This window comes from Sprattus sprattus (genome assembly GCF_963457725.1).
Source record: "Sprattus sprattus genome assembly, chromosome: 18".
In the NCBI taxonomy this organism is placed as follows: domain Eukaryota; kingdom Metazoa; phylum Chordata; class Actinopteri; order Clupeiformes; family Clupeidae; genus Sprattus; species Sprattus sprattus.
The window spans coordinates 23,705,035-23,727,367 of NC_137916.1; the positions used below are offsets into that span (position 1 = coordinate 23,705,035).

General features: G+C 42.9%; 1 protein-coding gene across 2 annotated transcripts in view; it reads left to right on the top strand.

Annotated features, from left to right (window-relative positions):
* stx1b (syntaxin 1B) overlaps window positions 1–20,170 on the top strand; it is a gene marked incomplete at both ends in the record, with an annotated part of 48,180 nt that extends 28,010 nt beyond the window's left edge. The window contains 7 exons of one of the 2 annotated variants that reach the window (XM_080855826.1): window positions 3,230–3,304; window positions 9,300–9,373; window positions 12,479–12,587; window positions 13,637–13,710; window positions 14,104–14,241; window positions 17,107–17,217; window positions 20,090–20,170. In XM_080855826.1, the coding sequence (XP_080711952.1) occupies window positions 3,230–3,304; window positions 9,300–9,373; window positions 12,479–12,587; window positions 13,637–13,710; window positions 14,104–14,241; window positions 17,107–17,217; window positions 20,090–20,170 (662 nt within the window). Of the gene's footprint in view, window positions 1–3,229; window positions 3,305–9,299; window positions 9,374–12,478; window positions 12,588–13,636; window positions 13,711–14,103; window positions 14,242–17,106; window positions 17,218–20,089 lie in introns of those variants that run through there. The other variant, XM_080855827.1, reaches the window with a different exon arrangement.
* Window positions 20,171–22,333: the final 2,163 nt, after the last annotated feature.

The following is a 22,333-nucleotide window of genomic DNA, read 5'->3' on the forward strand; positions in this document are numbered from 1 at the left end:
CATCCCTTTCTTTCTATCTTTCCTTTCGTTTATTCTTTCTCTCTCTCTTTCTTTTTATCCTTCCCCCCCTTTTAATCTATGCATCATTAAGGACTGGCTTTGGGAGGCTAGTTGTCAAGCATGAGTCACTCAGTAAGCAACGCTGTTACTGGTTAGCAGGCCACGGAGGCTAACTGGTAAATACGTGTTTTAAGTGTTGTGTGTATTGTCACTGTGGTTGTGTGTGTGTGGTTGTCTGTATGTCTCTGTGTGTGTGTTGCTGTCTCTGTGATTAAAATTGTCTCATGAACTCTCATGTTGTGATCCGGTCAAAAATAACCGTTTTGAATCTTCAGTATTAAATACAAATCTTTTCTTACATGTGAAACTCACAAGGATTCATGACATCCTTCACCCTACCTACTAAAAAGGAAAATGGATAATGGATGGTAGTAAGATTCAAAATGTAACATTGTTACATTTGTTGTGGTGTTATTCATTCTTAAATACACTGTTAAATACACAATGAACTAATAAAAGATTTAGATTTGCAGTAATATGTATGTTACACAGTAGAAATTATATATATTTGATATTTAAGAAAGGTCATTACTTTCATCTTTTCAAATGTTCAAATCTAAACAGATCAAAATTAAATGTTTACAAAAAGCGTTATTGATCTTTATATCAGGCTGGTCAATTCTGGCCGTAACCACAACAAGTGTAACCATGTTGCGAACATGAGGGTTCATATCAATATCAAAATATTTTCCATTATACTCTAACCGAGAGGGGAAGCTCCTGAGAGATATATTTATTTACATATTTCTACCTTTGAAATGTAGCAGAAGGCCTTTAGTGAATGTGGTCTCTCCAAAGCTCTCTCTTTTTTGTGTCTTTGGATTATTATTATTATTTTTATTAATTTTTTTATTAGATCTCATCTCTCTCAAAAGGATACAGTATCACTGCTGTCCCCCCCCCCCCCCCCCCCTCCAGACACCCCCACACCCACCTCTAAACACCCTTCAACATGAAATGCTGGTCCCAGACAACAGTATCGACTATGAAGAGTAGTTGTGTGCAAACATGTGGATGCCACTTCAGTGATATATGACACGTTTCGCATTTGTACAATCAATTAACCAACAGGACATTTGAATAACACATGACCAACAGCAACACGCTAACAATATGAGTGTTGTGTGTTAGAGAGGTAGATGGATGCATGTTAGTTTTGTGTATTTTATTTTATAAGAATATCTAATTTTGTTTTTTTTTTTTGTTTTGAAATATGATAAATCCGCAAGACTTCAAAACATCAGTTCAGAATTTCTTTTTTTTCCAGTTTAGAACTGCACTTTTAATAAGCTCATTCAGTCTTAATGAACCAAGTTCTTAAGGATACAGATTTTAACATGTGATTGATGTTAGGATTGATTAAATGAGTTCAAAGGCAAAAAATCCACATCCTAGATCGTCCCCTTGTCTCTCAACCAATAAATGATAATGAGAGATACAGTAAAGAAAAGGAAAAGGAATGTACTTCCTGGATATCATTTTATATTGACATGACACATGACTATAATGTATTTTGACTGTCTTGGTTACAAACAAAGACAAAAGGACTTTTTTGAGGCACTGATATATTCAATGACAAATGCTGTTGAGACAAGCATTTTGAGCGAAGGTTTTTGCAGGTAATCCATTGTGGGGTGCTGTTTCAAGAAATGCGCTAACTGCTTTGGAAATGTTACGGATGATTTGAGAAATATACCACAGCAACTGAGGAAAACTAACTTCATAGGGAAGAGCTAAGGAGTGAACTGTATGCTGCAGAGTCCCATACTGTAATTACAACACATAGGTCTTTACGCAACTAATTGCACAGGAATCACAGTATCGTCATGCAAAGTATTACCTATAATTGCAAATGAAAGACTGAGTCGTACTCTCTGCACCTTTCAGCTAAGCTATATGCTGAGCGGAGAGGCCTACTGCAACAATAAAACAGCACTGGCAATTTAGTAATTAATTACAGCTCGTTATGCACAGTTGTAATTAATTGGTGATAAATAAACATGCTATGCATATAGAGATGCCTCTGACGATGGAGCACACCACCCTGTCAGTAGTGTGCCTGTGTGTGTGTTAGTGTGTGCGTGTGTCTCCGGTGCGCGCGTGTGTGCGTGCGTGTGTCTTTGTGTGTGTGTGCATGCGTGTGCGTGTGTGTGTGTCTGTGTGTGTGTGTGTGTGTGTGTGTGTGTAGGGGAGCTGGGTGGCAGAGGATGCAGAGAGCTCTCTTTGCCTGATCTGTCTTCTGAGGTGCATCCTATAGTCTTTGTGGAGGAGGGTAGATAGAAAAGAGGATGATGATGAGAAGGAGGGAGAGAGGCGAAGGAGAAAAGAGTGAGTGGGAGGGAGGGACAGAGAAAGAGGGAGGGAGGGAGAGAGCGTTGTGCAGTTGTGCACTGGAGAGAGAAAAGGCTGAGCTGGTTACCAGTGAGCTAGTGGCTCTGCAGTGAGCATAAATCAAGAGTGCAGGACTGCAGCCGGCCACACACACACACACACACACACACTCTCTTACACACACACACACACACACACACACACACACACACACACACACACACACACACACACACACACACACTTAAACTCTATAACCCCCAGTCGCCCACCCCACACACACATACACTTACTTGCACACAATGTCAGTCTCTCTCTCTCTCACACAGACACAGACACACACACACACACACTGACTTATACATTCTATACCCACACACACACACCGCTTACAGCTCTCCTTGTCCACCTACTGATACCGAGCCTAAAGCAACCACACACTCTGTGCCCACTCTTATTACTCATTATTACCCAGCACTACTCACTCCCACATACATAATTATCTCTAACAAACAACCATGTACACACACGCACACACACACACACACACACACACACACACACACACACACACACACACACACACACACACATACAAACACACATGTACACACACACACACACAAACACACAGACACTCTCTCTCACATACACATATACATACATACACACACATGCACACAGGGACACACACACGTACATGTTTAAAAATACCGTATTCTAGCATATCCCCATCTCCCAGTAATGACATTTCTGTCACATTTCTCTCATCATAATTAGGTCTAATTTTCACCCTCTGTATTCCCCTCTTCTCTCCTGTCTCTCACGTCTGCCTCAGAAACCAAGCAGGAACTGGAGGATCTCACAGCTGACATCAAGAAGACAGCCAATAAAGTTCGCTCAAAATTAAAAGGTATGTTCAACATTTACTTTTTTTTTAAATGCAGGCGATTGATGCAGACATCCTGGGGGGGAAAAGCATGTATGTTTATAAACCTTTTATAAACCTGGGGAAGTAAATGGCATTGTTGACTGTGCAATATTCCATTTATATGACTGTCTATTAATTAGATATTTATAATGAGAGGATTTATTTTTTACCTGTGAAATGACAAAACAGTGGCATTCACTTTGTTGGGGAGAAACTGGCACTAGGAAACCCAAGGTCCTGAAATATTCAGTAAAAGATGTAAGCATGGTCATTTTTACGGAATCATGCAACACTAATTTATATTCACATACTGTACTGTACATACTGAGTCTTTATTTCAAAACAGTCCCTTCATTTCTTTGTTAATCTGTCAGTGCAAATCTGGCATCTGTCAGTGTAAATCTAAATGCGTATCTGGTAAATATTCTCTTCTAATTTTGTAGAAAATACAAAGGCTTTCAGATTCATAGTGTGGTGTGAGAGAGTGAATATAAAATATGGAAAAAATAAGGAATCATCCATGAGATTGTTCGCTCATGCTCTGTAGAACCTTTTGGGTCAAAGCGCTAGAGTCAAAGATGGAGAGAGAGAGAGAGAGAGAGAGAGAGAGAGAGAGAGAGAGAGAGAGAGAGAGCTTTGAGGTACAGACACAAATATCTCTAAATAATTAACCTTAAGTGAGTTTAACCACAACTCTCGCCTATCGCTATTGCACAGATCAGTGCAAGCCTCTTCACAGGTTGTCAGGGGATTTTGTCTGTGCTCTCACTCCTGCCCCGTCTTCACAGCAACACCCCCTGCCCCCCGCCCCCAGCCCCCACTCCCCCAGCCCCCAGCCTCCACTCCTCCAAATCGGCCATAAAACATACATTGAATCTCTTGTCCTGCATTCTGAGCGTGGCCGTCGCCAGTTTGCCGTCTCCTCATCGAAGCCCCTCCTCACATCATGTAATTCCACTTCGCAGCAGGCGCTTACTTCAGACCCTAGACAGCTGCACCCCAGAGTAGTAATGGTTGAATTTAAAGCATCCGGCCCAATACATGACTAAGTCTCTATAAATCGCCTGCACAGCAGCAGCAGCCTGCATTGATTTATCTGTGTGGGAAGACTTTGATTTGGAGCTCGGCTCGATATTAGTCACGGGATTTACAGCCGCTATGCAGACTTCAAATTGGTCATTTTGGTTTTTTTCCGTGGGTCTGCCGCACTGTAAAAAGGAGCCCGCAATTCAGTCTTAACAGCTGATAATTACTTGGCCCCTTTGATAGGGGAGCGAGTGGGCTGAGGTCAACCCGTTAAATGTCCGGATTTGACTATAATGAAGGGAGGAATTACAGCTGCCTGCAGACACCACTGAAGCTGTGGGCTAACAGTTAGCGGCTCAATGCTAACTCATCAGGGTTCAAGGACAGAGCGTTGTTCATATAGATGAGGGAACCATAAATCTGCTCAAGGGGGCAGAAGTTCAACTGTGCACTATTATTTTATATACACACCCCTTCATGTAATATTAATGCCAGATACCTATCCCTTTCTGCCCGGTATTGCGACGCAGGGCGTATAACATCCACGGCTGCATGTGTCCATGGCTTCCTTAAAAGCCCACCTAGCAGAGCGTGGCGGTGGCGGTGTCAAGGTTTTCCCCCGTGCCACTCCCCTCCTCTGGAGAGCTATAAATTGCATGCCTTGGCTGAGCGACGCGCTTTAGATTAAAAGGGGCTGGCTGGATGCAAATGAATGTGAGCATCAGCTCCAGGATTTCTACATGGTTGCCTGTGCTAACTCCTGCCTCGTCACGCTCCTGCTAGTCCTTTCCAAAAGCTGCATTGCCCTGCCTATCTGTCAGCAAGGCTGCCAGAGGTGTGCAGAGGGGGGAGGTTGAGAAGCGAAACAGTAATCTCATTTTGAAGGGCACCCTGGAGCCAATGTCATATACTGTATGTGTAGCTACTGGACTATTAGTGCAATGAGTTCAAGTGTACCGCTAGCTTGCATGCAAGCTCTTATGTATTCAGTACAATACGTTTAATCATAGTTCATTTCATTTGTCAGGAGCTTGAAAACACACACATCAATGTTTAGACATTAATGCCATGCTGCTGCGCTCCAGATATGGTGAAGTCTCTGGCTGTAGGGAGCTGGAAGAGAGTGACACAAAAAGAGGAAAAATAAAGAAAAGCGAGCCTGCCGTGCCGGCAACATCACTCTCGTCGTCGTTGAGCCTGCGGCATCTCGTCGCCCGACTGGCAGGATGTCAGGTCACATCTCAGTTAGCTCTGCGTCTCAGGGGCTCTAGCGCGGCGAACACTTGCCCAAGTGCCGCCCCTCCTCCTGATCGCAGATAAAACCTCACCTGATGCTAATCTCCGCAGCCCTAGCACACAGAAACCCTAGAAATGATCCATTGTGGTTGCTAAGGGACTCTGGAATCGGGGTGAGGAATGTTATTCCCTACAGAATTCTCACAACATTCCATTTTAAGCATGAAGGAATCTATAATTCACACAATATTCCATCCTACGTGTGAGAGATTTTAGAATTCTCACGGTATTCCATTCCAGTTGTGAAGGAATCAGCACATGATCGACTTAACACCTTGATTCTATTAATGGGAAAGCCTTATAAGTGCAGTGAGCACAAGTGTGTGATATCCCATGCAAGGTGTGACATCCCAAAGTCTCCAATGGGCTTTGGTTTGGTTTAACACACCCTTCTGTGATCCGTCTGTCTGATTAATGGCTTCAGTCCGCCAAGTTTGCGGTATTGATATTTACTCATGGTCGAGGTTGCAATTGTTTAAGGCCGCATTAGAGAGCCATCCACCAGCATTATGGCATATAGAAGCTGAGTCAGCAGGCGATGGAGGTGAGGTGGGGAGGTGGGGAGGGGAGCTGGGGGTGGAGGAGAGACTGGGCTTGGCTCCAAAGGAAGTGCCTGTCAGATAGGGAGAAGGCAGGAGTAGCCTAAGAAAGTCTAGGAAACTCCTAGTCATAAGAGCACCACTACACCTCGAAAGCCTCTACCTTCGAAATGCTTAGGCGACACCAAAATGGCTGCTCCACCATAGAGAAAAACACTTCCAGCGGATATGTGCACTGCACTGTTCAAGGTCTCAGACACCTTTTACATAACATTCACCGCCGTTCACATCATGAAATCCCTAAGGGTTCAGTTCAGATTTAGAGATTAATGATTAGCGTTTGGTTGCTGGCCGATTAGAACATTGGAGATGGTTCAATATTTAAACACCCTGCAGCAGTGTCCGCTGGAACAAAGAAGTCTGGGTAGTATATTAATAGATGGCCCACATTATCCTTGTGCATGTTTACTCAAGGATGACTTAATATAGTGATTACAAAGATGCTGTTAGTTAACAGCTTAATTGAAAGATTCAGTTAAACAGCATGTAAAATCAGCGTGCTTCTCCGTGTGGCACAAGAATCAAAAAGGTATGTGATTTTAAAGATTAATGTCAAGATGCCTGCTTATCCCTGACAGCACACTGATCTCGTTCGTTTGACTTACACCCACGAAAACGACTGTGTCCCAGACGTGCCAGATTTGGCCAAGAATCGGCAGCTATGGGACCCAGCTTTGAGTGATTTACTGCATTATGAAAGCACATATCGCGCTTCACAAGGGACAGCTCTATGTCTCTCATGAAAGCCACCACCAACAGAAGAGTGTGTGCGTGTGCGTTTGCTCGTGCGTGTGTGTGTTTGTATGTGTGTGTGTGTGTGCGTGCATTTGTGTGTGTGTGTGTGTGTGTGTGTGTGTGTGTGTGTGTGTGTGTGTGTGTGTGTGTGTGTGTGTGTGTGTGTGTGTGTGTGTGTGTGTGTGTGTGTGTGTGTGTGTGTGTCTGTAGACGAGACAAGAGTTTTCCAGAAGTAGGTGTTGGGGACTAATCATTTTTGAAGCCTCCCCTGAATTCGCTGAGTTGTGTTCTCTCTCCTCCTTTCTCCCTCCCTCACTCTCTCTCTCTCTCTCTCTCCTCATTCTGTTTCTCTCCTCTCTTTTTCTCTGTCTATCTTTTTAATATTATCATCTCTGAGCTCCAGAGCTCCCCCTCATGCAGTTGTTTCCCTCAAATTGCATCACAAGGACTTTGAAGATGAGGCGGTCGATATCAAAGCTAGAGAACGGTCGACATGTGGGCATATGGATGCTGGGCAGAAAACAAAGTGGCGGCAACGCTCCAAATAGAAACCGTCTTTCTCTCTGCCGTGGTTCACCAAGCGCTCGGTCGACTCGTAGGAAGATGCGGCTAGTTTGTTCTTGAAGGAGATAAAATTGGACAATTGGGCTTAAGTCCTCCCACGTGTCCTTCTGCCGTATTAGATCCATGCTGCCTTTTTGTCCCTGCGTTGCTAGATGACAGAACTTTAAATTGTGTTGGCCATGTAATAAATAGCTGATTTAGAATGCATATAAAGAACATTATACAATAGTAAGGTCCGCTCAAGTGGGGATATCTTGACACAAGCCCACTCGGACTCTTCACTGTTAGTAATCACGCCGTGATTTATATTTTAACTGCTGAATTGACGTCAACATTACGTTCATTCAAAGCAAGAGCAGAATGGCAGGCTGTGATTTAATGTTACATTGGACAGTTTTGGAGTCAGGAAAGGGAGCAAATGGACCATATTAACATGTAAGGTGAAGACAGGTGAGCGCACAAAGTAATATGCACAAATTAGCCTTCCTGACTCAACTTGGCTGCAGAGTGACAATATTCGTTGCTTGGCAACGCTTGACTCCGGAGCGAAGAATGAATAATCATAATGGGAAAAAAATGAAAGTAATACAAATTTGGTATCATCAAACTCAATAAGACAATTGAATGAGTTGATCACAGCTGTGGGGATATCCAGCTGAGGGTCACTCCTGAGGGGGTGACTGCACAAGGGCAGAGTCTGTGTACAACTAATTGGCTGAAAGTCACATTTTATATAAAATCTCCTCAATAACACACACATAGGTTATAGTAGGATTTAATATAGCACAATATTTATGCAGATGTCACTGAGGCAGTAGTGTATAGACTATATAGTAGATGTAGTTTACCAATTAAAAATGTTGTCCTTTTCTGCACATGAACTTGCAGCTTGAAGCCTTTGAAGCAGGCGGGGAAGAGTAGGGCAGATATGGGGACTGAAGTCATCCCAGCAAACTGCCTCCTCTTGTCACATTTCTATATTCTTAAATACAATTACCAAAATAAATACGAATGTTGAGCTTAGTCAGTTACTCAAAATGGTGCCCAGCTGTGTTCTGGTGCGTTTAGCAGGCCGTGTGGCCCCACGTGAGGGACTGTTGGTGCGGGAGCGTCTCGGCCCAGCGCTCCGACCCTTCCCTGCCTCCCCAGGAGGGATCCCTGGGAGCTCGGCGCGGCACTGAAGTGATAGGAATCACTTACATTCACAAACGACGCCCGCGAGATTCGCTCCCGAAGCAGCTGAAAGATTCGCATCTGTTCAGAAAAATGTTTAGGCAGAATTGCATCTGGCCCCGGAAAGATATTCCTGGGGAGTATTTACTTGATGGGTGTGTTTTTTTTTCTTCCAAAGGCAGAATTACATTTGCCTAATGAGGAGCTGCATACAGGCGGGCTAAGTGGGCTCTTAGTAATGCTCCTGATAGCTTTGGCAACTTAAAGAGACTCTTACTCTACGGCTGGCTTTAAGAGGGCAATCCTCAAACTCCCCTAGATGTCAGCATTTAGGGAAGCGCAGGAAAGCATAAATCAACCATAACATCTACGCGCGGAGAATTTCCTCACACACACGCAGCTTTAGTTTCTGCGTGATAATTAGAGACCCAGCAATGTGCTCCTTCTATACGCAGCATTTCCATGGCGGGTAGTGGCTGCAGACTGGGCCCCTCTTTGGTGTCTCATCAATAGTGTATGCAGGTTTTGTGATTCTTTAACTTCATTGATTAAATGTTTTGTGATTTTCATGTGTTCTTTCTCAGCAATCGAGCAGAGCATTGAACAGGAGGAGGGCATGAACAGATCATCCGCAGACCTGCGAATCCGGAAGACACAGGTGAGCTGTGAAAGCAATACAAATTTCATTTGCCACTTTTCGAGATTGTGAGATTGTAGGACAATAATGGTGCTTTTGTTATTCTCAAAGTTTTTGTCAAATTCTCAAAGAATCACATGCAAATCTCTTAACATTATTTACCCTAGCTTTATATCATGTGATGATATACCTGTTAACATCCCACCACATCATGTTACGATTCTCAAACTGCCACACCTGATGATGTCATAGATTTTTTTAAAAAGACTTTAATTTAAACTTTAAAGATGCAGTTCACAATTTGGACCACAACGCGGACCCTCCCTTTCACATCCCAAATGTTCAAAATACCATGTAAAATAGCATTGGATTCACACTGATGGAATGAAAGCTGGATACTGTTCTGTCACTGTTACTCCAACTGCTACATACAGCATTTTGTTTTGTCACCTTGCAGAAAAGTAGTCGCTCTCAGCATCATATAAATAATAATGGCAGGCAAGTCAAAAAAGTGCTCTGTGATCTTTTTTTGTGCTCATCCTCATTATGTTCCGTGATTAAACCACTCTGAGGCTTTGCCCTATGACCTTTGTCCTCACACAAGCGTTCCTGTCACTGAAAATGTCTGAGTCTGCACAAGAAAACGAGGTTATATGGGAAAAAAGATTCTCCAATAATGGTGTCGGCCCTGGCCCCCCTTAGGGGGTGACCTGTGCCACGGCTCTGAGGGGCCCGTAGTACTTTCCAGTATTAAGGAGAGTGACGCAACTGGCTCAGCGCTAATTCACTTCAATGTAAATGTAAGACAGTACTTCTTTACTGGAGACAGGAAGATCTTAAGTGCACCTCTTAGACTGGAGATGTTTGAGAAGGGCTCATGAAAAGCCTAAATGAATATATATATATTTTTTCAAACAACTGAAGGAGTGTCCATTTTCCTTCTTCTTCTTTAAACTTAGATGAGTGGTGGGAGAAATGATCCTATATTTATAATATTAGTATTTCTGAGTATGTCTTTGGTTTAGAGTAGATATGTTCTATACTTAGATATACTATATAGGTTTAGTAGTATGTATGAAGTATATTAGTATTAAATAGTAGTACTGTATGTCAGTAATTATCCAAGCATAAAAGTCTCTTCAAATCATAGATCTACAGAATAGACTTACGATATTTGATAAAATATTTACATAATGAGGGAAAAGGGAAAAACGGAAAAGGCATAATAAGTCCACCTTAGGATAATAGTAATGTATTGACCAGGAAGTAGAACATATATATGTTGTTAAGGTAATATTGATGTAGTGACCGAAAGTAGAACATTTACATGTTGTTAAGGTAATAGTGATGTAGTGACTAGCGATTTAATGCTTTAATGTCTCATTATTCACATGGCTTTTTATAGCACAAGATGAATATGCATCACTACCATACACCTTGCCACAGGCCTTCACGCCATTTCTAAAGTGTACAGTCAGTGAGATGCGAGTGAGGATCATCCTGAAAGAACAAATGATCAATGTTTAGCAGCAGCCCTTCTTTGGCCATGCCTGAGGTGACGTCAGCACTGCATGGTGAAAGTCTTCAGACAACGAGAAGGACGTTGAAATGCTAAGAATTCTGTGCCTACCATCTTTTCTTTCAAAAACAATCTCTAACTTCAGCATTCCCTGAACTTTTAGACAAAGAGTTTTTAATCCTCTCCTGAGCCCCGCCTTCAGGAGTGATTTGGATTGGTTCTCCAAATTTCAGATCTCTTGAGATAACTTGAGATCCCTTGAGATGACTTTGATGCACTGATATATAGAACCTACTGGATCTACTCCAGGGATGTCCCATTATTCAGAAAAATCAACACACCTGCCTGCCAGCCAATCAGAAAATAGTTTGTCTTGTTATATATGTTAAATGTGTGGCCATACTTGACTATATATGGTTTTGAAAATCTTGAGCCTTGCCTTCAAATGCATTCTGTATGTCTGGCTGCGTGAGATTACAGCAGTCCAAACCTATTGAGGCATTCTGCCTCTGATTCACCCACCTGGTCATGGTTACATGATTGTCACCCATTTCACACTCCTCTCACAGCTCCGTTTCCTGTCGCTCGTTCACACCCGTGACTGTAATTCAAGAAGAGTGATAAACGGGCCGTACCTTTTTCCCCTCCTTCTCCTCTGTATTTCTTATCAGCTCACAAAAAACCAATGGCTCTGTCATGGGCCTTGCGGTAGAACAGTGCACATCATTATTTTCTATCTCCCTGTTTCACCGCAGCGGCTAACGTGAGCTATCATCGCTCATGCCGGTACAACAGAGGGGAGAGAGAGCTCACCTTGGCACAGTTTTTCACTTTAATGTCACTGGTAGCAGAAGGCAGGCTTGCCTCACTATGTTTGTTCATTACCGTTCATAACCGTTATTATGTAGTGTATATGGGCCGTGTGTGGCTTATCATGACAATGAAACATGGATCTCATAGAGGCAGAAGGTGATAACAACTATGCCTTTCTGCGGCTGTACTGCCGTATATTGTGGGGAGATACTATGTTCAAACCAAACTACAAATCTGGAACATACCATCACTTTTCAATCTCTAGATATATATCTGTCAAGCCTCATATTTATGTATGAAGGGGAATGTACTTGGACACATTCTCTTTCTCTCTCTCTCTCTGTCTCAAACATACATACATACACACACGCCCAGATACACACAGACAGACAGACACACACACACACACACACACACACACACACACACATACATTTTTTTAGTGTTTTGATAGCCTGTGGGTCAGTGATCTGAAGGATTTAAGGGCTGTGGTTTTCTGGTCATCCTTGGTTTGACCCCTGCTAGGCTGTGAGCAGGCCTGCTCAATACTGCCCCTCTGGTGGCTAGAGGAAATGCAGTGGCAGTCCCTGATGCTGCAGCACCAAAAATGGCTGTTATGTCAATATCACTAAAGTTACAGAACTTCAAACCATAATTGTCATTGTCCACAACTGATTTTCGTTGATCTTTTAGGGATCTTTTTGGTGAATTTGTGGCTGTTTTGTATTCGTTTTACATTTCTTTTTTCTATTTTCTGGGTTTTCTGACTTTCTGCCTGTTTTTCCTTGTCTCAGCACTCGACACTGTCGCGTAAGTTCGTGGAGGTGATGACTGAGTACAACACCACGCAGTCTAAATACAGGGACCGCTGCAAGGACCGTATCCAGAGGCAGCTGGAGATCAGTGAGTGACAGGAGGAGACACACACACACACACACACACACACACACACACGCACACGCACACGCACACGCACACGCACACGCACACGCACACACACACACACACACACACACACACACACACACACACACACACACACACACACACACACACACACACACACAGAAGGCCAATCAAAAAAACACAAACACACTTCTGTTTACATACACACACTCAAAGCCATACACTACTAAAAACACACCCTTACGTACACAAACAGACAATCAGTCAGACAAAAGTCAAACAATTAATCAGCTCAACACACACACACACACACACACACACACACACACACACACACACACACACAAACTCCTTATTTCACACAGATTCCCATTCACAAATCAACGAATATGCTATTCACTCAGTACAAACTTTACTACATGTGTAGTTAGGCATGATCTCTCCCTTTCAATATGAATAACCCAGCCAGATGTATTGGGTAACACTGGTCAAACTCACAGCATTCCTGGCATATTCACTGACCCTTCTTCCTTCAAACATGACCCACTACAGTGATTTGTGTGGACAGGTGTTCTGGTCAGCCGAAGGGCCCTGCTCAGTCACTGACGTAAAATATGACTGACAGGTCAGCGAGGCTCTGTACAGGGCGGCTCCTTTACAGCCTTCATTTCAGTCTGAGGGAATGACACGGTATCACTGTAACCCAAGAACAAGAGTGGGTTTGCATGGGATACTTTGTTTCCTTGTAATCAAAGTATGTTTTTAAGGACTCACGTGTTGTGGGAATCTCATGCACAAGAGGAAATATAAAACATTATCCCCATAGCAACTGATTCTGAAACTGATAAGGCCCACAATTGCCACAGACACAGCGGTCATGTTAGTAAGTTAGTATGTAAGAACAGGGCCGAGTTCATTTCAGATTCGGGTTAATTTCAGTGCAGGTTGTACTTTTCATAGTGGCACAGCCTCTAACTTGCACATGTGTGTGTGTGTGTGTGTGTGTGTGTGTGTGTGTGTGTGTGTGTGTGTCTCGTCTCTTGCAGCTGGGAGAACAACCACCAACGAGGAGCTGGAGGATATGCTGGAGAGTGGCAAGCTGGCCATTTTCACTGATGATGTGAGAGCACGCATCTTAACGCCATATGCTCATATCCATACACTCACAACAAACAGCCTTTTAAAGACGCCATTCTCATCCTCTTTGCAATGTGCACAAATTACCCCAGACAGGGGAACATGCTCGTTCCCTAGCCTTCTGTGTCTTGTCATACAGACAGGATAAACATAGACTATGTGTTGAAACGCAGGTACTTAAAGCAGGAGTGTTAATGTAAACTGCCAGTCTGTGGAAGCGTTTGTGTAATCAATCCGCGTGATTATAGAGATTGACAGAGTGGGCTGCCTTCCTGCTCTTTAGTTTCCCTGTGTTTGAACAATACCCCTGCTGTCATCTCATTCTCCCTCTCTTTGTCTCTCAACTGCTCTTGTACTCCGTACTCCGTCTTCACAGATCAAAATGGACTCCCAGATATCCAAGCAGGCCCTCAACGAGATCGAGACTAGACACTCTGAGATCATGAAACTGGAGACTAGCATCCGTGAGCTTCACGACATGTTCTTGGACATGGCCATGCTGGTTGAGAGCCAGGTAAATGCACACACACACACACACACACATATACACATTTAAATCCTCACACACACACATATTAACTCACACAAAAGTGTACAAAAACACTCACACATCAACACAAATGCACAAGAAAATTGTGACAGTTGGCTTTGGTTTTACATGCAAATGTTACAATTGACAGTCAGACTAAAGATGTTGCTTGTAGGATGCAAATGTTGTTGAATCACCTCTGAATTCTAGGAAGTAAACACCTGAAGTCTGTGTCAAAAGTTTTTTTTATAGCCCCTTGAAGAAATTGCTTTTGAAGAGTTTTATATTTATTTCTATTTCAAAACAATTCCTCCCATGACATTGACTCCCGGCAGCCATTTTGTTTTCAGAAGGCAAGGCTACCAGTACACATCCCAGCCTGAGGAGCTCAGGGTCTGAACTAATGGATTCTGAAAACTCTAGGCCTATTGGCTCGCACAGGCTGGCTCCTCCATGCCTGCCTTTTTCTATTTTAGCAAGGGACCTCACGTAACAGCAACCTGTCACCATTTTTTTTTTCCCCTCTCCATATTTCCTCCACACTAAATCCCCTTGAAAATAAACCAGGATAGTGAGGCAGAGACGGAGGCGGAGGCACTGTCACTGTCTCTGAACCCTCTCACCGTAGGCTATACGCTCACATAGCGCCGAGGACAGCCAGGCTGCACAAGCCCTCAGCAAGGACTTTGATATTCTGTGGCATGGAGATAATTACGAGCTGTTAATGCAAAACGTCACTGGACCAGTTTAGGTCAGTGTGTCCCCTACAGGCCTCCGTAGAGACTGTCCAGTGCTGCAAACCGCAGTATTGTTCTTGGTTCTTGTTCGTTAAAATTGCCTCACTGCCAATGATAGATCGTTCCAGCTGTCTCAGAAACAGTCCCTGATCTGGAACACAATGCTTACCACCTTAACTCACTCTCTGGTACAGCCCTCTCCATCTTTACCTACTGTCTGTGCAGCTAATCTACTGAAGCACTGAATGGCTTTCTTTTGAGGGTGTCTTTCAGCCGTAGCCTAATTGAATGTTGGTTGCTGAAACAGCACGGAGAGATCTGTTATTCCTCGTACATGAAATTCCTCAGCATCGCGTAATCCATCAGTATGACCTAAATTATGGAATCGCTCCTGGGGATGGGGGGAATTTGCCTGCTATGTTTAGCACATGTACTATAAAACGTGGTTCTGCGTGCGTGTGTGTGAGTGTGTGTGTGTGTGTGTGTGTGTGTGTGTGTGTGTGTGTGTGTGTGTGTGTGTGTGTGTGTGTGTGTGTGTGTGTGTGAGTGTGTGTGTGTGTGTGTGTGTGTGTGAGGGAGGTTAATCATGTTTTCCAGCTACAGAGAATATGAATGGCATACCTTGTCTCCAAGGATGCTATGTAGTGCACCTGGCAGTGCTATTGTAAGAACCTTCTGTGCAGGACTGAAATGTATCAGCCAGAAAGGTTACCGTTTTGTATTGATGCACACCTACACACATTATCTGAGTAGGTCATGTATTATATAATTGGTTTCGAGGTTCAAAAAAGCAGCGCTGAGCAGTTGAAAGGCTCGGCAGTAGTGAGGGCACAACAACAAGCTGTTAGGATAGGAACACATGCCAGATGGCTCCTTAGTGTAGAACATATCGGGACCGGATCAGAACCAGAACTGGGCCAGTACTGGGCCACATCTATTTCAGGTTCTGCTGCTGAGGAAATGGGAGATGGCCATGAATATATGGTAAACATATATACACACAATTAAAAAAAAAAAAAAGTATAAACAGAAGAAGTACGAAAACAAGTATGAATATAAAACAAATATGAGTATTAAATACGCACCTGTAAACACACATATTTATATTAAGTGAATAGTATGAAAAGTATAGTAGAGGATGTTCCATTCAGACAGTATATTGCACTGAATCTCAGAGATGCCATTCGGTGACAGGGGATGAGTGACATGTGAAATGAGATACCTTGTACTCAGATGCACTGAACGTTATGAGTTCATTAAACATACAAGAAATAGAGAAATGAAGCCTAGCTTAGCCTTTGTCACGGCTGTCTCTTTCTCCTCCCTTTTAGTCACACAGGGGGGTGAACAAATCTCCTAAAGAAATGATTGAATGCATTTCCTGTATCGGCCACACATACTGCCCTGTTTATTTGGTAAATCCCTCCACAAACCCTGTGTTTACCCTTGCTTTAAAGGTCAGAGGTTAACTTGTGTTGAAGACCAGGGGGGGGTGCTAAAACCCTGAGTCAAACCGAGGTCTGTTTACACAAACCAGGCAGCTTTAGCTACCATAACAGCCTGTGTTGTTTCCCCTAAGTGGCGTGGAATCTATAGAAACCCCCAGGGCTGTGAACATGTAAGCAGTCTTATCTGTTACTATCTGAACACGCGCCATATTAGTCCGGGTCTCCTTCAGTTGCGAATGCGCTGGTGTGTTTTAGCGGCTGCTGGGATTGTTGACATTGATAACAAAGCTGATCAGAACAAACCCATGCCTAAGACAATGACAACAGAAGGGGCAGAAGCTTTGCAGAGCATCTGAGTAGTGTTAAAATGACCCAATTAGGAAGTAATGAGCTTTTTTTACAACAGCTGCAATGGGTTACTTGCAAAACTTCGAAGCTTTTCTAAACATTACTTAATCCTTGTAATGTTTGGATATACCAATGAGCGGAGGGTCAACACTGAGTCTGATTTGCCATAGTTGTGAAAGGGGCCTGAGATCTTGGTGGAGTCAGTAAGAAGAATGTGTGTGTGTGTGTGTGTGTGTGTGTGTGTGTGTGTGTGTGTGTGTGTGTGTGTGTGTGTCCCCTTTCTCCATCTGATCACATGACTGTGCCAATTTTCCCAGGGTGAGATGATTGACAGAATCGAGTACAACGTGGAGCACTCAGTGGACTTTGTGGAGCGTGCCGTGTCTGACACCAAGAAGGCCGTGAAATACCAGAGCCAGGCCCGCAAGGTAGGTGCACACACACACACACACACACACATACACACACACACGCGCACACACACGCACACACACACACACACACACTCACTCATAGTCATATTCAGTTGCATACACAAACACACATTGACACACATACACACCCCTACAGTACACAGTGTCGATATCAACATTATAACTTTGATGCGATACCTGCCTAAATATCCCGATACCGAACTGAATACGATACCACGTCAAAAACCTCAAACATCAAGTAATGTAATAATAGATGACAGAACATTAACATTACCAAAAAAAATAATTGAATAAATAATATTTTCACAACACTAATGCAATGCAGTGGAGGATGTGAAAAGAAGAACAACACAAGTGAATTATTGTACCATAGCTCATACACGTTATTATCCTACCAGGACTGAACTAGGATCAGCTCTTTACACGTTCACATCTCTCCATCGTCACGTCACACTGCTGCTTCTAGAAGGTTCAATCCTTGCAGACGATTTCTCCCTTTTTGCAGGAATTCAGGTTGCTTGACATACAACATTATTAGTTGGGCTGTAATATGTGATTACCACAATAGTTTGCAACCAGATATAATTTATTAAACAGCATTTAATAAGATTCATTAGATCTCCTTGGCTGAGGTCTGTGCTCAACTGAGCACCATTTTTTAGTGATACAGGCCATGATAACCAATAGTGATTGATCAATATAAATAAACCATAACCAATAGTGATTGATCAATTTAAACTATAACCAGTAGTGATTGATCAATTTAAACCATTACCAGTAGTGATTGATCAATTTAAACTATAACCAGTAGTGATTGATCAATTTAAACTATAACCAATTGTGATTGATCAATTTAAACTATAACCAGTAGTGATTGATCAATTTAAACCATTACCAGTAGTGATTGAGTATAAATTGATCATTGATAATTATCTGCATACTCTGACACCTGATGTTTAACAGATTGCAATCGTTACTAGTGTGAATGTTGTATTTGCATATAGAGATGTTTGCCACACTGGTGAGTTAGCTAAAAAGGTAAAGCCAAATTAATGTCCTTAATTGCCCCGTCAAACTTTGATGGTGAAACAAGTTTGTTTGGCACGAAAAAAAATCGTTTCACGTACTGAATATTTGAGGGCAGGGGCATGATATAATTATGCTATCTGTCACAATTATTTGAACAGGACGGCAGGTCTGTCTGCTAGATGCCTTGCCAAGTCGGTCACGTTGGCTGGCTGCCTTGGTCTGCGTTGGTTTAAAACATCTTTTACAGATGGGCTTTGCGTCCGTGGGCTTGCCCTAATGCCATATTTCACTTTGTGCATCTGCATCTGTCAACGAGCCATGGACGGTCAGCAAGAGCACTTGGATTTGCATTGGATTTCCTTCTGTTTGTTTATTCCCCATGAAAGCTACAGAGTGCATAAGAGAGAGAAAAAAAACGGTTGGCCTTCTTACTGTGCCAGCAAGTAGTGGAGGCAGGGTGCTGCACACACACACACACACACACACACACACACACACACACACACACGCACACACAGACACACACACACACACACACACACACACAGACACACACTGTCGCACATCAATGCAACTCATAGGATTCACACACTCTTATTATTACAAACTCTTATTAAAAGAATGTCATTCTTGAAGCACCAGTGCTATTAAAATGGGTTTTTAACGTGGGCTATTATTGCGATACCTTTCTAGTAGTTGTATACTGTGTAACACTACTCCCACTTGCATACACATACACAAACCTGCTTCGATAATACCCGATAACACCCACACCCACACTCACGTGAACACACAAACATACACATGTAGATTCACACACTCACACACAAACATACTGACGCACACATACCTTTGTACTGTATACATGCACTCACTCCACTGCACTTCTTAAACCCCCTTTCACCACACCCATACACCCAAAACAAACACACACACACACACACACACACACACACACACACACACACACACACACACACACACATATAGATGCGCACCCATTTAGGTGCACACACAATGCACCTCTTCACCTCTCCCCAAAAACACACACAGACACACACACATACACAGAACTTATTGAAACATACAGACACACCCCACCCCAATGGTCATCCATGTATTCACAGACACACACTCCCATTCACACACACACACACACACACACACACACACACACACACACACACACACACACACACACACACACACACACACACACACACACACACACACACACACACACACATGTACTGTGTGCATACGCTCAGGTCTACTCATAATACCCAACTCAAGGAACAAAGGCTCCACTCTCAGAACTGGAACATCACCCTGCATGCCTGCATCTAGTCTCACAAACACACCCTGGTAGGATTAACACACATACACACAATGTCCCTAAAGTGCTTACCTAGCGGTGCAAGCACACAGCACATGCAGGTGCGCATACAGGTACAAATATTTTGCGACACATTTTAACCCATTCTAACCCATTTTCCATTATGACCATTAAGAGCTATTAAGTGCACTCTGTAACACATACACCTACAAATAAAGAACATGGCAACATAGGTAGGATAATGATGCTTGGTAACAGTTATTACTTTTATAATGTGCATTTCTTACGGCTCTCACCCTAACCCAGTTTAATGTTGTTAAAGACCATAAGAGTATGTTTGCTCTTTTGTTACTGAACATTTTACTCTGTGCTCAGTGCTAACACTGCGGCAACAAGGGCAGCTATGTAACATAAGAACGTGATTGAATATTTAGATTATTTCAAATGTCTTGTTAAAATGCTGAAATGTGTTGTTTGGGCCTTCTGTTTCCCCCCCTGCAGAAGAAGATCATGATCATAATCTGCTGCGTCATCCTCGGAGTCGTCCTGGCGTCCACTATCGGAGGAACCCTCGGCTTCTAGACGAAGAAAGAAGAAAGACGAACGACGAGAAAAAACATTGAGAGAAATATATCACATACAATACGAGATAAGGAAACTGTTATTAAGGGGGTTGGGTGGGGTTGAAAAAACAAAGACAAAAAAAAGCAAACAAACAAACAAACAAACAAACAAACACTACACGCTAGCTGACTAAATACATGCTGTAAACAAAAAATGTGGGTACGAGAAAACATAATATGATGTACATGTAAATGTATTGAACATAAGACCATAAGAAACAGCACATGGGTTAGCTTCCTGTAAAGAAATATGTCGTACAACATTTTTCTTTCTTTATTTTTTAAACTGTTTCTTTCGTTTTTCGGGGGTCTCCAGGATAGTGCCAGATACTGCTAAATTGTTTGAGTTCCCTCGAAGTCAAGGATTTTATTTGAAGGGTTGCATTCTCGTGTTTGTTGCACAAACTTTACTGTAGAGTTTTAGAGAGAGGGACTTCTGTAGCTAACACCATAGCCACTGGAGTCACGTTTCGTTGGGAGGGATTTCAGATTCTCCAGACTGCTTCTGGGCCATTGGTTCTGCCTGTCAGTCATTGGCCAGTTTGACTAGTACAGTCGTGAATCACCAGAGTCCAGATAGTAGCTGACATGGGACCGGGTTGGGCCCACATTCGGATTCATTCAAGAGTTGGCTGCTATCGGGGGTTTGGTGAAGAAAACCTCACAGTATGACCTCCAAATCTCTGCGCCGTTGTTTAATTTGACCAATAAGAGCTTTTACTTAACAAGCACACAGCTGAGGAATAGGCACGGGCCAGTTTGAAGTGGCCCAGACGTACAGAAACCCCCAGGGGCTCGCCTCTAGCCATAGGCATCAGCAGTACACCTCACAGGCCCTGGTTTCCATTACGAGAAACAGAAAAAAATTACAGTCTCTGTACTTTGGGCCTAATCTGCCGTAGTGCAACTGTGGAAGAAGGAAATGTTAGATTTCTGAAATAACGAAAAGAGAGACACGACAGACGAGTCGACAAGTTGAACTATGCAGTTTTGACAAAAGAGCGCAGAGTGAGAGTTTTGCCACCCTCACCCAACCCTCATCCCCCCCAGCCCCAAACAAAAGGGTGGAACCAGCACCTAGCAAAAATATGTGAAACCCGAGAGACAGTGAACGAGAACATTTTAGCTGTTGATGCTGTTCTAAAGATTTTTTTCTGAAAATGAAGAACGTTTAAAAGTACAGAAGAAAACTTAACAAAGGAATTTCAAAAACTTGAACATTTTGGCTAGCCTTGGTGTAGTCCTGTATTGTCTTGCAGAGGTGCTTAGTGCTAATGTGGTCATGTAGTCCGTGTCCTGTGACTAATAGTCTCGCCTCAGTTTTGCATTTCAATGTGTTTTTTTCCTCCTTATTTTACCTCTTGGATGGATGGTGAAAGTGATGTTGATATATTTGAAAATACATATAGATATATATATATATATATAAATATAGAGAGACATAATATACGTACCACTCCAATTAAGTTTTATTTTTCCTAACAGAGGTATAGTCTACAACACAATACTCAAATATACTATATATCCAGTTTAAACTCAACTTTAAAACTTAAACGTAATTACACAGTGCAAACAAACATTCTGCAAGTGATGGCTCAGATCTTTCAGAAAGTTGTCTTTATGGTCGACTTATTCGGCTGAGGATGGCTTGACTTGCGAAATCTTGGTGCTACTTAGTTTTCCCTGTGTGCAGAATCCAGGACAACACCTGTCATCCGAACGCCTCAAAGACCCTACCCAACATTCTCTGCTGCGATTGGCAAACCTCTTCAAGAAGTGCTGGCCATGAACAGACACTCTATGTCCAAAGGTTAGGGTTAAGGATGAGGAGAGGGGAGCGAGTCCTGCGGTGACCTGCCTGTAACTGAGGCCGAGCCACACCAGATGCAGGACTATCATAGCTAATGCTAACGCTAACTTGCGCCACCTGAGTGACGATCTCCTGTTCTCTCCGAAAGAATGCTGAGTGAGCTGAGACACCCCATCATTTCGGGGCTACTGTTACAACCACACTGACCGTTTGTGTAGCAGTGGGCTACGGTTACAACCACACTGACCGCCTGTGTAGGTTTTTATTTCCCCTTCAGACTTCTCAGTCATAGGAAAGCTGTTTTCAAAGAGT